Genomic DNA, 14921 nt, shown 5'->3' with positions numbered 1-14921 from the left:
TCTACTATTTTTAGCTCTGTGATAATATAGTTCAGAGAAAGAAATGAAAAATCACATGCTCCTCCTTTAAAAGATTTAAGATCTTTCTTTTTGAAGTGCTAAAAAAGGGAGGAGGAAAGTTCATGCGCAGCAAAATAGTTTTCCTTCTTCTGACAAACCAGAAATAGAAAAAAAGGATAAAATGAGCTGTCATATTAATGCAAAAATAAAAAGTAGCTTCTACATGCACCCAAAGGTTAAAAAGAACTAATAAAAACCATGAATAAAATATCCTTTGGTTTCAAAAAGTTTAAATTAGATTTTGAGTGAAAAGGCAGAGAACACTTCAAGTGCCTTTTCTTGGCAGGTGACACACAGAAAAAAATATTTTTAAGTAAACTTCTTTGTAAACCTGTTACCTTCAAAATGATCTCAAATGTAAACATACTAGTGAAGACATAATCTGCATACCCTAGGATCTGGAAGGTAAACAAAAAGTTACAAACATTATTGCTAAAGCTGTATCTAACAAGGATCAATTAACAGTTAATTACCTTTAACAGGATTTCAACAGTAAAGATGGCTGTGAAAGCATAGTCAAAGTAACCAAGTATCTGCAAGGTATAACATGTGCCACAGTAAGAAATTTATCTACAAATGCTATACCAGAATTTACAACTTTGTTCACATGCAGAGAAATGCGTACTTTAAGAACATGTGTGAATTTAGAGAAACAGAGCAAGATAAATATATAGTGACCATACAACAATTCTTTGTTTCACTGAAAATTCCTTCGGAGTTGCCCTAATTCACAAATGTGCATTACAGGCATACCCCGCTTTAAAATTCGCAATGGGACCGGAGAGTATACTTTAAGCGAAAATATACTTTAAGTGAAGTAATTGTCTTCACTTGTACTGCACGCAATCACCACTAGATGGCAGCAGCATCATGCCAATAAAGTGTATGTTATTGTGAAGTGCGAGAACGTTAAGCGGGGTATGGGGACGTATGGAGCATGTACGTTATAGCGAGGCGATGTTAAGTGAAGCAACGTTAAGCGGGGTACGCCTGTATACTTCTTGTAAAGCTACCATTTCATCCTTTAACCACCACCACCACCCCAAATACAGATGTCACCCAAGGATTTAACAAATTGTTTTCCCTATAGTAATTACTGCATTGTACCCAGACTTTGGCTTCTGTGGATGGAAAGGCTCCTTCCATCCATGGAAAGCTTTTGGCCCAGCAAAGGGATCCCATTGGCAGAGAGGTGATTTTTGTAGATCTCCCTCCCCTATAGCCCCCAGAACCATCTCCCACACTGTTCCAGAGGGCTTCCCCAATCCTCCAGAACAGTGTGTGAGGAAGTGCTGGTGGGATACAGGTGGAGGGGGACATTGGCAAAAGTCACCTCCCCTCTGCTGGCATGATTTTATCTCTGCTGGATCCAGTGCACTAAGTTTTAGTCATCACAGTGTTCTTATAAGAGGGGTAAACACACAACACTGTTGACTATTGAAAATATCAGAGGCAAGTAGTTCTGGGAACACCATATAAACATACTAATGAAACAATCTCTGCATTGTTTAGTTTTGATTCTTATCTGTTAGGTAATATTGACTTCAGAGCTTCTGAATGGGAATACATTGCTAAGCCAGCCTGACTCCATGGGTAGAGCCTTCAGAGATTCTCTAAACAGCACAGAATAGCTTTTGCATAGATCACAGAGCAACCATTTAAATATATTTCTGTATGTTATTGTGTTTTAATAGAGATACCCATTTATGCCCATTAAAAACATTTCAATCCGGCTTTATTGTGTCATTATGTTGCATCTTGAATTTCTCTTCAAAACAACAACTAACAGTTGCAGGTGTGACTGATAGACATTTGAACAATTTCTAGCATCTGGAATAACATGTGTTTATGCCACTTGAGATAGAGAGCCAGTGTGGTGTAGTGGTTAAGGTGTTGGACTGCGACTTGGGAGACCAGGGTTCAAATCCCCACATAGCCATGAAGCCCACTGGGTGACCTTGGGCCAGTCCCTGCCTCTCAGTCTCAGAGGAAGGCAATGGCAAACTCCCTCTGAATACCGCTTACCATGAAAACCCTATTCACAGGGTCGCCATAAGTCGGAATTGACTTGAAGGCAGTCCGTTTCCATTTTTTCATGCCACTTGAGATATACAATGTAAGACACTTCTAATTTGTGTGCTTAATATGTTTAGTTACCATAATATCTATATATGAAGCACAGTTTCTTATAAACTCTAGAAGACTCATTTCAGTATAGAAAGCTATTTTGGAAAAACATTAAACCACTCCGAAGATGTACAATCAGCTTTGAGTATGCCACTCACCTTTTTGGAAACATGAGGAACCAGTAGCCCAAGTCCCCTCTTCCTCTACTCCATTAAAGGGGAAGGGGAAGCAGAGGAATGGATTCTGATTCCTTCCCCAAAGAGGTGATCAGTACTGTCAAAGCAGATCGCATCAGCCATCTATTCAACCCTACATGTGTAGTTCCTGAGTCAGTTTCTGGAACCACTTGCACAATATTCTTCTGCTCATACAGTTCCCAATTAAGCTTGGCATACACATGCTGGGTTGCGGTGTCTGCCATTTCAGGCAAAGGGCTGGAATAGAGAATAGCAGCTGATTGAACCTAGTGCAAAAAACGTATCTTCTTTAGCACCACCATTACACTGTTACAACTAGGTATCTTGGTGATTACTTACAATAGAAATCATACCAGCCTTGAACGGACAGAATTATTCTAATGCCATTCTTAGAATTTTTTTCTTCTCCTCTGTATACATATCAATATTTCTAAGATGACTTTTTAAAGAAAAAAGTGTTTCTACTAGTATGGCATTAGAGAGGTTTTCTCATTTGTTTTCATGTTTAAATGGAAGGTAAACAAATAAACATACAGAGGAATTATAAAGAAACTGAAGAATTGCTTTAAAAAGCTGAGGAAGCATACTTTATCATTTGACCAAATATTTCTGCTACAAGTACAAAAAAGATGTAAATTACTTGCCTCCATATATACATATCAACCCTTAAAACATGTTAATTGGATTTTAACACACACGTGCAGACATAGTTCTAAAACAAACGGAACTTGGATCACATCTGATTCAAAATTACCCATTTGTAGAATGCATTCTTTCGTAGAATATTTCTAATAGTGCTCATTAGAAATACAAAAAGAAAGCTAGAGACAATATTTACAATAGCATTTGCACACAACAGTGGTATCCAGCATGTTATACAACCATTTTAAATAGAAGCAAACTCTCAGTGTGGACCCTTTTGTACTAAGGCAGGAATTTTTAAATGTTTTGCAAACTACAGTTTGATTTGCTTATCCTTATAGATCACCTCATTTTCAAGTTAAGGTTGCCCCACTGCAGTAGTGGATGACAGAATGGGGTGACGGTGCTCATCTGACCTCCCAACACCTGCATCACTGCTGCTTCCCAGGAAATAGAGGGGAGGGACAAGGCCAGGTGGAGGTCACTGCTATGCAAATGCAGTAGCAAAGACAATCTGGTGCTCCTGCCAGTGCATTTGCACTGTGCTGGCCTTAACCTTACCATCACCTCACCCCTCCCCTTCCTGGAAAGCAGCAGTAATTTAGCTGTCAGGACGTCAGGTGAGCACCACCAACCCATCATGCCATCCACTACTGCCACATTGGAAGTAACTTTGCAAGTGTCCAAATTAAGAGGCAACTCCTCCTGCACGCCAATGAATGCACAGGGTGAAAGGAAAAGTAACTGACTGCAAGGCAGTAGTAAACATTGTTAGGTCTGTGGATGCTCCTTGCCACTGAACCAACCTCTAGGACACTATGATTCAGGGCTGATTTCTTTAAATGAGGGATGGGGTACCTGTGACCTTCTAGATGTTGTTAGACTATAGTTCGCATCATCCCTGGTGGTTGGCTGTGTGGGCTGGGTCTGATAGGAGCTGGAGTCCAGGAACATCTGGAGGGCCACAGGTTCCCTCATCCCTGATTTTTATTTATTTATTTATTTAGAAAAATAAACCACTTAATTAAAGAAATATAAGCAGTGTGTATATAATAATACAAAATAATTATCAACAATACAGTTAAAATCAGCAAAAATTAAAAAACTAAGTTACATATCTGGGTAGACTTCCTGAAATAAAACATTTTTAAGCAGGCATCTAAAACAATATAGCGAGGATGTCTGCTCAATGATAATAGACAGAGTTCCAAAGCATAGATGTTGCCACGTTAGACATACAGTATTGTTCAATTGCTAACTGATTTAAATGCTAACTTCCCACATTCAGGGAGCTAATGACTCAAGGGAGCCTAGAAACATGTGATCCCCTGCCTGTATTCTGAGATGATACATTCCCATAAGGGCTTTACTATCGGTTTTTTCTGAGACCCTGTTTTTATTTATTTATTTATTTATTTGATTTATATCCCAGTTCTTCCCAGTAGGAGCCCAGGGCAGAACCCTGTTGACATGTAACATTAATCCAAACCATGGCTTAGCCAGAACGACCAAACGTGGGTTCCTAGACCAAAGATCACAGCTGCTGAGCTTAGCATTACTTGCTAACCGGGGCTCACAGTTTGTCTCCCTCAAACAAACTAAGAGCAGTAAAGGAACAGCAAACCTTGGTTACAGCTCATGATATGACAAAACAGGAGTCCAGGTTTGGATGTAACACTAAGCAAAATCATGGCTTTACCCTGGGTAGAGCAGCAGCAGCAGGACTGTGGGAGGAGCTCAGCAGCTGTGATCTCTGATCTGGGAACCCGCATGTTTGGTCGTTAATGCTAAGCTTAGAGTTACGTGAATGTTAGAATTATCTGAATGTTAGAATTAGTTCAATAACTGCCTGCCTGGAGAGAAACACTGATAGCGTCATAATTGCCACTTTCCCATAAGTCCTCTCTGGGATAACCATCAATTATTTTCCTCAGTGCAAAATATGCATAAAGACAAATCAGCCAGCAGAAACTGTCTTAGTGGAGCCATAGTTTTGCAGCAGAGCAAAGGCCTCAGGTAGAAAGGATAAGAAAAACTTAAGACAGATAGGTTGCTTACCTGTAAGTGGTGTTTGGCACTGATAGGTGCCTCATAGAAGGTCACAGATAAGCACTATAGACTCATTCTCCCCCCCTGCATGCAGTTCCATCACACATAGGACAGAGCAGGCACAAGCCAGTTGCTTCCCGCCCCCCCCATGTCCTCCCGGTAACATGTTCCCATCTAAGCACATTCCCATGTGCTGGGGGCAGAATGTTTGAAGTGTGGAGCTTGCCCTGCTCAAGAAGGCTTTCCATGCAATTAAGAACCCTGAAAGAACAGGAATCTAAATTGCATGGGGAGCCTACTTGAGTATAGTCTCTCCACTGCAGACATTCAGGCCCATCGCATGGGGGGAGGGGGCTGCAGGGATGAGAATGGGGACATCAGAAAGGGGTAGGGTGAACAGCTAACAGATTCGTCCCTGCTCCCTGCCCCCCTGCTCACATGTGGGTAGGAGAATGACTGAATAGGGCTTATTTGTCCATCCAAACATGTTGCTTAACTGAGGAATAGCCCTTCTAATGTTCCCAGTTCTCTTGAAGGTTGTCAATGGCTTACAGGCCAAGCCTTCATCTATGTACCAATGTAGCTTGAAAAATATGTATGAAGTGCAATTGACCACCTGCTCCTTCCTCTTCAGCCACTTGCCTATGAACTCCATGCTTGTGGCTTCCCTAGACCATACTGCTTTTCTGTGACCCTGCTGGGGGTCAAAAAATTGCTTTAAAATGAACCAGGACATTCTGTCTCCAGATAATTGGTGTGTCATTCTGAATTTCTTTGTTTAATTCGCTAGATCTGTTTTCCTTGATGTCAACCTTTGGTATGACTTCATTCATTGGCTAAAATACTGAAAGGTGCATACAGGCTAGTTTCTCACAAAACAAATGGGCAGAATAGTGCCTGAACATCTGGCTTTGAATCTTGGGTGATTCTGTTTATTTAAAACAGAAAGAAAACTGGAAATATGTGGATTAAGGCTCTTCCTTGTCCACCTCCATGGATGCCCGTGGGCAACTGGTCTCAAACAAGGGAGAAAGGAACTGTTACAGAAAAGGTGAGAGAAGTTAAATAAAAGGATTGACTAAAGCCAGAGCAAAGAGTTGCACTACATATGTGTGCTCTGTAGTTTCTGCAAGGACAGCAGTTATAACAGAACTGAGTGGGAAGATGTTCACTGCTTCTCTTAGGCCATGAGGAATTTAGGTGTCACTTGCTTTGGGGAGGAAGAGGTGAGCACTACTTCCCTGGCCAAACCTCTAGACGTTTATGAAACTGTCTCTGTGCAGGTGCAAATTCCATAGGTGTGACTGTAAGAGACTATGAAGAACAACTTGGAAGAGCCAGTCAGAGAAGGCAGAATCAAGAAATATTGGCAAGTGGTTTGACTCAGTATAACATGGCTTTATATGTTCATATGAAATTTTAGAGTCATGGTAAGGATAGTTAACATTATAATGGTATAGCTTACCCAGAAATTAATGGGAAAGCATATTAGAGTATATATATGGACATTTAACGTGCAGGTCTGAATGCTGTCTGAGGCTATTTAAACTACTCATCACCTTTAGCACTCTTACTACCTTCACTGGCATAAAAACATATGCTGGAATTAGCATTACAAAAGTCATGCTAATCTTAGGATTTCTTCATAGTCAACAAAGAGAGTATATCCAGTCACCTTTGCTCACATAACATATAATTGATATATATTTTCGGGGGTGGGGGGAAGGCAAATTCTCCAGCTGAATTTCCATATGGAGAAATGTCTACTTCAAGAATAGTTAACATGGGGTCCTCCAGATGTTGTTGGACTACAACTCCCATCAACCCCAACCAACATGGCTAAAGGTCAGGAATTACGAGATTTGTAGTACAAAAACATTTGGAGAGCACCAAGTGGCAAGACTGCAATTTAGGAACATGGAAAACTGTATTACACCATTGTAAGACCTGGTCCATCTAGCACAGTATTGTTCCACTCTGACTGGCAGTGACTCTCTAAGGTTTCAGCCAGCAACATTCCCAGTGCTACCTGGGAATTACCACATCCTAAATTTTATTAGTGTTGTAACGGTGATCTTATGAAGATGCCTTCACCGTAAAAAATTATCATTGGGTTACTTGGAGGAAACAATACTCAGGACTGTCAACAACAAAATAATAATTCTGAACCACAGTGAAACTCTCCACTATTTTGTAATCAGATCCCTATTAGTTGGTTCCAACATCCTATTGAACCTCAAAGAAATTGCCATATGCTGTTTAATTTCAAGAAGCTATGCTTATTTGTCCTTTATCATATTCATGATTTATACCCATTTTGAAGGGCATATTTAAAGAAGATCCAGCATGCAGATTCTTTTGCGGAGTCTATTATTTGTCTTACATTATTTCGAAAAGAATGGTTGCTAATGGGGTCTTCTGCTGCAAGGGAAGCACTGCTAAGCATGATGAAGACGAGGATGAGGTTGGTAAAAATATGATGGTTGATTAGCCTGTGACATCCCACTCGAATCCTGAAGAACAAAATGACAAAATGGAACACTATCATTACAAGTGGCAAGTTAATTGCTCCTGAAGCATCAACTAAGCTATCTAATTGGCAAGGTTTTTATTTAAAAAAAAAACAACATCTGTTCATATAGAAAGAAAGCAGTCAGGTTGCCTTGTTAACTATGCTGATATTTCAAGAAAATGTAAATCTGTATGTATCATATAGGACAGTGGTTCCCAACCTTTATGAGCACGGGACCCCCTTTATAAGCTGAAAAAAAATTGTGACCCCCTCCCCCCAGGGAGGCAGGCTGGCTGCCAGGAAGGAAGGGGGAAAGCAGCCTTTCTTTGCAGGCTTGCTTCTCTTTGCTTCACAAAAAGCCCTCCCCTCTCATTCTAAGTAAGGGTGTTGCCAGTAGCGGCAGTGCAAGGAGATGGGAGTCGGTGACAGTAATCCCCTCTTCTTCCTGGTAGCTCCACCTTCAGCCTCCTTTGGCATCTGCCATGTATTTTATAGGCAGATGCCTGCCCTTAGTGCACCTGAAAGAGGCTCTGGAGCTTCAGCAAAAGGCCTCCCCTCTTGTTTGGAGCAAGGGGGAGGTGTCATCTGCAGTAGCAGTGGAAAGCAGACAGTGTAGAAGGAGTAAAGACTTTTTTAAAAAAAATAATAAATAATTCATTTCTTTACTGTTTGCGGCTCCCTCTGGATTAGTTCGCAGCCCCCCTGGGGGTCCCGGCCCCCAGGTTGGGAACCACTGATATAGGACATCATACACTACTATCCTGTGGAAAGTGGCCAAATTTTATAACTTGGACAAAATTAGAAAATAATTGGCTATCACTTCCATTCAGACCGTGTTATTCAAGCAATATATCATCACCATTTGGCGTTTTAATGACCTACTAGGAGTTTGGCTTGCAAAGAAATGACATATTCAAAAAACAATTTCATATAGTTATTTTGTTCAGTTTTAGTTGCAGCCAGCAAAGCTGTTGCTCTTTATGAGGAAGCATCAATGTGGTATTATTATTTAATAACAAACAGTTCAAGTGAAATATATAAAATGGTTATTTACGGGTTTGTATTGCTGAAAATGAAGAAGGAGCTTCCTTCAGGAATTGGTGTCATCTTCTCCTTCATATTAAGTTCGGATATCCTCCGGGGTCGAGGGCCAGCTGGCACTTCAGGTTCTTCTTCCTCTTCCTCCTCCTCCTCTTCCTCTTCACCTACTTTAAATTAAATATTTTATTTATTATAAAGAATTTAAAAAATCTCTAATACTATCAACTATGTTTACTTGAAATAAGATTATATAGCTAGCCACCAGATATTTAAAAGAAATGCTAATTAATATAAGAACATGCCTGGAGTTCTCATTAATAAAGTTTGCTACCTCCTCTGTCAGAGTATGTCACTGTCAGTATGCCTCTGAATGCCGGTTGCACGGAATCAGAAGTGGGGAGAGGGCTCTTGCACTCAGATCCTGCTTGCAGGCTTCCCATAGGCAACTGGTTGGCCACTGTCAGAACAGGATGCTGGACTAGATGGGCGTTTGGCACAGCTGTTCTCATGTGCCCATGTATAAGAAATTGCACAGGTAGATAGTGTATCGACTCAACTCTTTCTGCAGCTTTTGGATGAAAATGTGCTTTCTAGGTTGCTTGCTCCCTTCCTATTATGTGCATACTGAATCACATCTCTCTAAAGAGACAGGGAATACACTCCTTAACAGCGTGCGTTGTGATGAGGGGGCTGCACGGCAACAGGGGGAATTTCCCAAATTCAGGTGGAAGCATTTCACACAAGTCACAGAGTGGAAAAGGGCACAATAGACATATATATATATATATACGTAATTGTGATTAACCAAACAGAGATTTTTATTATGTTAACATAACGTTTCAGCTTCCGCCTTCATCAGCTGCTAACATACAAATGCTGTTACCAAGGTGGCAGTTATAGAGCTTTGAGGATGGAATGCTCAGAGGGGCTTCATTTGCAGAAGCTAAGTAGTGGTGGTACTGTCCTCCAGGTTCAGGCCATGTGGTGCCAATGTGTCCAGAGAGTAAATCCAAAAGTTCTTCCTTTTGGTCAATGCTGCTGGATCTGCTGGCATCTCTATTGCTGTTATGGAAAACTCCAACAGGCTGTGACCCTTGATGTTAAAATGCTTTGCAACTACAAATATATATATTGTATTGTAACTGCATCAACCTCTGTATTTTATAAAAGCTATGAGATATCTATGCTATTTCTTTTTATCCAGATTAATAAATAATATGTGGTAAATTTGACCCAATATTTTTCCCTCTCAGTGTATGTTAAGTGAATGAGTTTAAGTGAATGAGTACCTGGAACATCACATGGAGGATAGGGATCTTTGTCTTCGTCTTCTCCTTCTCCATATTCATTAATGGTAACCTTTTAAAATAAAAACAAAATTCAGAAAGAAAGTAAGCAGGAGCTGTAATCTGATGCAACACATTAAACCAAGCCAATGCCTCTCTCCCCCCTTGCCCCCGCCCTACACTTAAAAAGGCTCAACATTACTATTTTTAATTCAAGATTTCTGGTTGAATAAATAACTCTAGGAAGTCAACCATGTGCTTAGATCTGGACTGTTTCAAAGAGCCTATGCGGCTTGGCATAGGTCAGAGATTAGCATTTCAATGACTTAAACATTAACACAAATTATTTATCTTTTAACAATCTGAATATAAATACATGATTAAAAACCAAATATTTATTCTTTTACTTATTTATTTATTTTATGTATTATTTATTAAAGTATTTATAGGCCACACTTTTCAAAGAGTATATCAAGGTGGTGTACAACATACAAAATCATAAAAAATTAAAAACAATAAAAATATTAAGAAAAACAGGAATAAAAGCTGGAAGGAGGGGGATCAAGTTAAACGGCCTGTTTAAAAATTCCAGTTTTTAAAAGATGCCTGTCCACATTATGACGACTCATAAGCTGAAACTGATCACACAAAGTCACATTGGACACCTCAGCTGGAACTGTAGCCATCATGGAGCATCTAAATCGCTGTGGAGTCAAGCAACTTTATCCTCAAAATCAGAGCTTGGAAAAGTTACTTTTTTAAACTACAACTCCCTTCAGCCCCAGCCAGCATGGCCACTGGATTGGGCTGATGGGAGTTGTAGTTCAAAAAAGTAACTTTTCCAAGCTCTGCTCAAAATGATGGGTCAAACAGTCAGTAGGCTTTCATTGCCTCCATAGGCCCATCTCCAAGATGAGACCTATTCCACATGACCTGGAAGAACTCTGCTGGATGTCTACTTGAGAACACAATAGGGGTTGCAAAGTAAGCCTTCTTCGCTGCCCTTATTGCAGCATGGCATTTGCGATTATGCTCTCTAACCAGTGCTTGGTCAGCCTCACAGCAAACTCTATGCCATCAGCCCTCTAGCGGTCATCCAGCCTATTTAATCGGGCACAGCTCCCTAGAGTACCAGGGGCATTACAGGCTCCACAGTGCCAGAGAGGGCACTCAGGAGGGATTGGGTCAATAGCCCTCCACATCTCACCATTCCACAGTGAGATGAGAGCCTTGACAGGATCATCTGTTCTATCCACTGAAAAGCCCTGCAGAATATTCAGGAACCCATCAGGAGCCATAAGTCTCTGGGGACGGACGATCTTAATTGGTTCCCCGCCCTTGCAGAGGGGGATATTTGTCATGAATCCAAACTTTTAGAAAAGAAACCTTCTGCCTGATCTATTATTTAAATAATGCTGTATAAAGTCTATGAAAATCTAATCGATGATACATACAGGGACAAATTGTAAATATTATCTATTTGTCTGTTAACCCACAGGCATGGATGGAGACTGGTCAGTTCAAAGCATTAGATAGGTGGTAGGCAGGTGTCTGTGCATTTCTGACTTCATTCATTCATTGGTGATCACTCGTGGCTGAGTAAGATTGTCTTCCAATATAAGGTCTTTAACAGTGGGTCCGTAAGTGACTGTGGAGGCCAAGTGGATCCACACAGGCTCCCACAGTGAGGACATAGGTTTCCAGATGGAAGATGGTCACAATGAGGATTTGCTTGATGTGCCTTCCGCTTAGCTCGTTTGTCCCTTTCGCCCTGTACTCGTGCTTCTTCAAAGTCCATAAGAGCTTTGATAATCGCCGACCTCCAATTGGGACGTTCATGGGCCAAGGCTTCTCGGTTCTTGATGCTCATGTTACATTTTTTAGATTAGCTTTAAGAACATCTTTAAACCTCTTTTGCTGTCCACCAATATTCCATTTTCCATCCTTAAGTTGGGAGCAAAGTAGCTGATTTGGAAGATGGTGATCAGGCATTCAAACAACATGGGCAGTCCAGCGAAGTTGATGTTGGAAGATCATTGTTTCAACACTGGTGGTCCTTGCTTCTTCCAATACGCTAACATTAGTCCGCCTATCTTACCAAGTAATTTGCAGAATTTTCCGGAGGCAGCGTTGGTAGAATCTTTCAAGAAGTTGGGAGTGGCGTTTATAGATGGTCCATGTTTCACAGGCATACAGTAAGGTTGGTAGTACAATGGCTTTGTAAATAAGCAGTTTGGTCTCCCTGCAAATATCCCGATCCTCGAACACTCTACACTTCATTTGGGAGAATGTGGCACTCACAGAGCTCAGACAATCCTGAATTTCAGTGTCGATGTCAGCTTTTACAGAGAGATGGCTGCCAAGATAAAAAAAGTGATCAACATTCTCCAGCGTCGCACCATTAAGTTGGACTGATGGTGCTACAGCAGGATTGGTTCGCACTTGCTGATGAAGCACTTTGGTTTTTTTGATGTTAAGCGAGAGGCCAAGCTTTTCATATGCTTCTGCAAAGACATTTAGGATAGTTTGAAGATCTTCCTCTGAATGTGCGGAGACTACATTATCATTGGCATATTGAAGTTCTACGATGGAGGTTGTAATTACCTTAGTCTTTGCTTTCAGCCTACTGAGATTAAAAAGTTTTCCATCTGTTCGATATGTGATTTCCACGCCAGTGGGAAGTCTCCCCTCAACAAGGTGTAGAATCATGGTAATGAAAATAGCAAATAAGGTCGGAGCAATGATGCATCCGTTTGACACCTGATCCCACTTTGAACGGATCACTTTGAGAGCCATTGTTATCCAAAATTGTTGCCATCATGTTGTCATGGGGGAGTCGCAAAATATTCACAAATTTATCAGGGCATCCAATTTTCAGAAGGATGGTCCACAGAGCAGTTCTATTTACAGTATCAAAGGCCTTACTCAGATCAATAAACACCATATACAGAGGTTGGTCATGCTCCCTGCATTTTTCTTGAAGCTGTCGTGCAGTGAAGATCATGTCCACTGTCCCCCTGGAAGGGCGGAAACCATTTTGGGATTCAGGGAGGATGTCTTCTGAGATAGGTAGGAGGCGATTTGCAAGGATCCTTGCAAGGATTTTACCTGTGGTAGCTAGAAGAGAGATGCCTCGGTAGTACCCACAATCTATTCTATCACCCTTCTTGAAAAGAGTGATAATTATGGCATCCCTAAAGTCTTCCAGGATCTCCTCCCTCATCCAGATTTTTTCAATGAGCTTATGAAGTTGTTGTGTAAATTCAGGCCCACCTTCTTTAAAGACTTCAGCAGGAATCCCATCAGGTCCACTAGCTTTGTTATTCTTCATTTGATTAATGGCTTTACTGACGTCATCCAAATCAGGGGATACTGCAAGCTCATCTCTAATGTGTTGTTGTGGGATTTGCGAGAAGACCTCATCAGCCACAATAGAGTTACGATTAAGGAGGTCGTGGTAATGCTCTTTCCAATGCAATGCAATAGACTTTTTGTCCTTTAGAAGTTTGGTACCATCTATTGAACGTAAGGGATTTGTACCATAATTTGTTGGTCCGTAGATGGCCTTTGTGGCATTAAAAAAGCCCCGTGCATCATGAGCATCTCCAAAATGCTGGATTTCTTGACCTTCCTTTATCCACCAGGCCTTCTTAAGTTCTCTAGTTCTTCTTTGGACCTCAGTCTTTGCACTGGCATAGATTTTTTTCGTAGCAGCACAGTTAATGACTTTTTGCCATATCTGGAAGGCTTTCCTTTTCTTGTCAATGATATGTTCAATCTCACTATCATTCTCATCAAACCAGTCCTGATGTTTCTTAGTTTGGTATCCAATAGTTTGTTCACATGCTGCAATAATGGAAGTCTTCAGTTTAATCCAGTGTTCCTCAACATTTTCAGGGAGTTCCGTTGGTAGATGTTTCTTGAGAGTTGTTTGAAAGCAGGCTCATTTAATAGGATCTTGAACAGCGTGGATGTTCATTTTATGCCTTGGTTTTCTTCCTTGGAGCCTACGTTGAGGAGCAATATTAATGGCCATAGTGGATCGAATTAATCGGTGATCTGTCCAGCAGTCATCGGCACTCGTCATGGCCCTGGTGAGGAGTACATCACGATGATCTCTGGCAAGGACAATTACGTAATCCAGGAGATGCCAGTGCTTCGACCAAAGGTGCTTCCATGATGTTTTAAATTTATCTTTCTGGTGAAAGAGTGTGTGTGTAATAACAAGATTATGCTCTGTACATTTAGTCAGAAGTAGAATTCCATTCAAGTTGCTATTGCCAACTCCTTCTTTCCCAATGGTTTCTGGCCATAAATCATAAGCATGCCCAACCCTTGCATTGAAATGCATTGAAATCGCCCAGGAGGATAATTTTATCCTCCTCAGGTATCTCTGATAAGATGGTGTCCTGCTGGGTATAAAAATTTTCCTTGATGTCTTCATCAGCATCTAATGTTGGTGCATAAGCACTTAGAATAGTTGCCTGCTGGTTTTTGGCGAGTTTTAATCGGAGAGTTCAGAGTCGTTCATTAATGCCAGTAGGAACTTCTGACAAGAGCTTCACAAGATCATTTTTAATAGGAAAGCCTACTCCATGTATTCGTCCTTGTTCAGGCAGTTCTTTCCAGAAGAAGGTGTAACCTCCTTTTTCTTCCTTCAATTGTCCCTCTCCTGCTCTTTGAGTTTCTTGGAGTGCTGCTATGTCAATATTAAAACATCTCAACTCCCTTGCAATGATGGCAGTCCTGCATTCAGGACGTTCACTATCTGTATTGTCCAGCAATGTCCATATATTCCATGTTCCAAAGTTCATTTGTCTTTTTCGACCGCTAAGTGGTGACCCCACTGGATGCGGTAATCCAGTCAGGGAGAGAGATGAGGCAGACTATGTTTAGGGCACTTTTTCTAGCTCCCTCCCCATATGGGCTGAGCAGAGTGGATCCTGAATAGGACTGCTCAGTCGTGGATATAGGTGCCAAACTACTCAACTGCCTCGGTCCTTGAGA

At 41.0% G+C, this 14921-nt stretch overlaps 1 protein-coding gene across 1 annotated transcript in view; it reads right to left on the bottom strand.

Annotated features, from left to right (window-relative positions):
• The window catches only part of CACNA1D (calcium voltage-gated channel subunit alpha1 D), a 316751-nt gene that overhangs the window by 121995 nt on the left and 179835 nt on the right, over window positions 1-14921 (bottom strand). The window contains exons 18-21 of the mRNA XM_061618220.1: window positions 9918-9987; window positions 8642-8795; window positions 7459-7588; window positions 534-593 (exon numbers count right to left, since the gene is read on the bottom strand). Of these exons, the coding sequence (XP_061474204.1) occupies window positions 534-593; window positions 7459-7588; window positions 8642-8795; window positions 9918-9987 (414 nt within the window). The remainder of the gene's footprint in view (window positions 1-533; window positions 594-7458; window positions 7589-8641; window positions 8796-9917; window positions 9988-14921) is intronic.

The sequence above is a fragment of the Rhineura floridana genome, chromosome 3 (genome assembly GCF_030035675.1).
Source record: "Rhineura floridana isolate rRhiFlo1 chromosome 3, rRhiFlo1.hap2, whole genome shotgun sequence".
Taxonomy (NCBI): Eukaryota; Metazoa; Chordata; class Lepidosauria; order Squamata; family Rhineuridae; genus Rhineura; species Rhineura floridana.
Note: the sequence above shows the minus strand (reverse complement) of the source record. Positions and strands in the feature narration are given on the sequence as shown.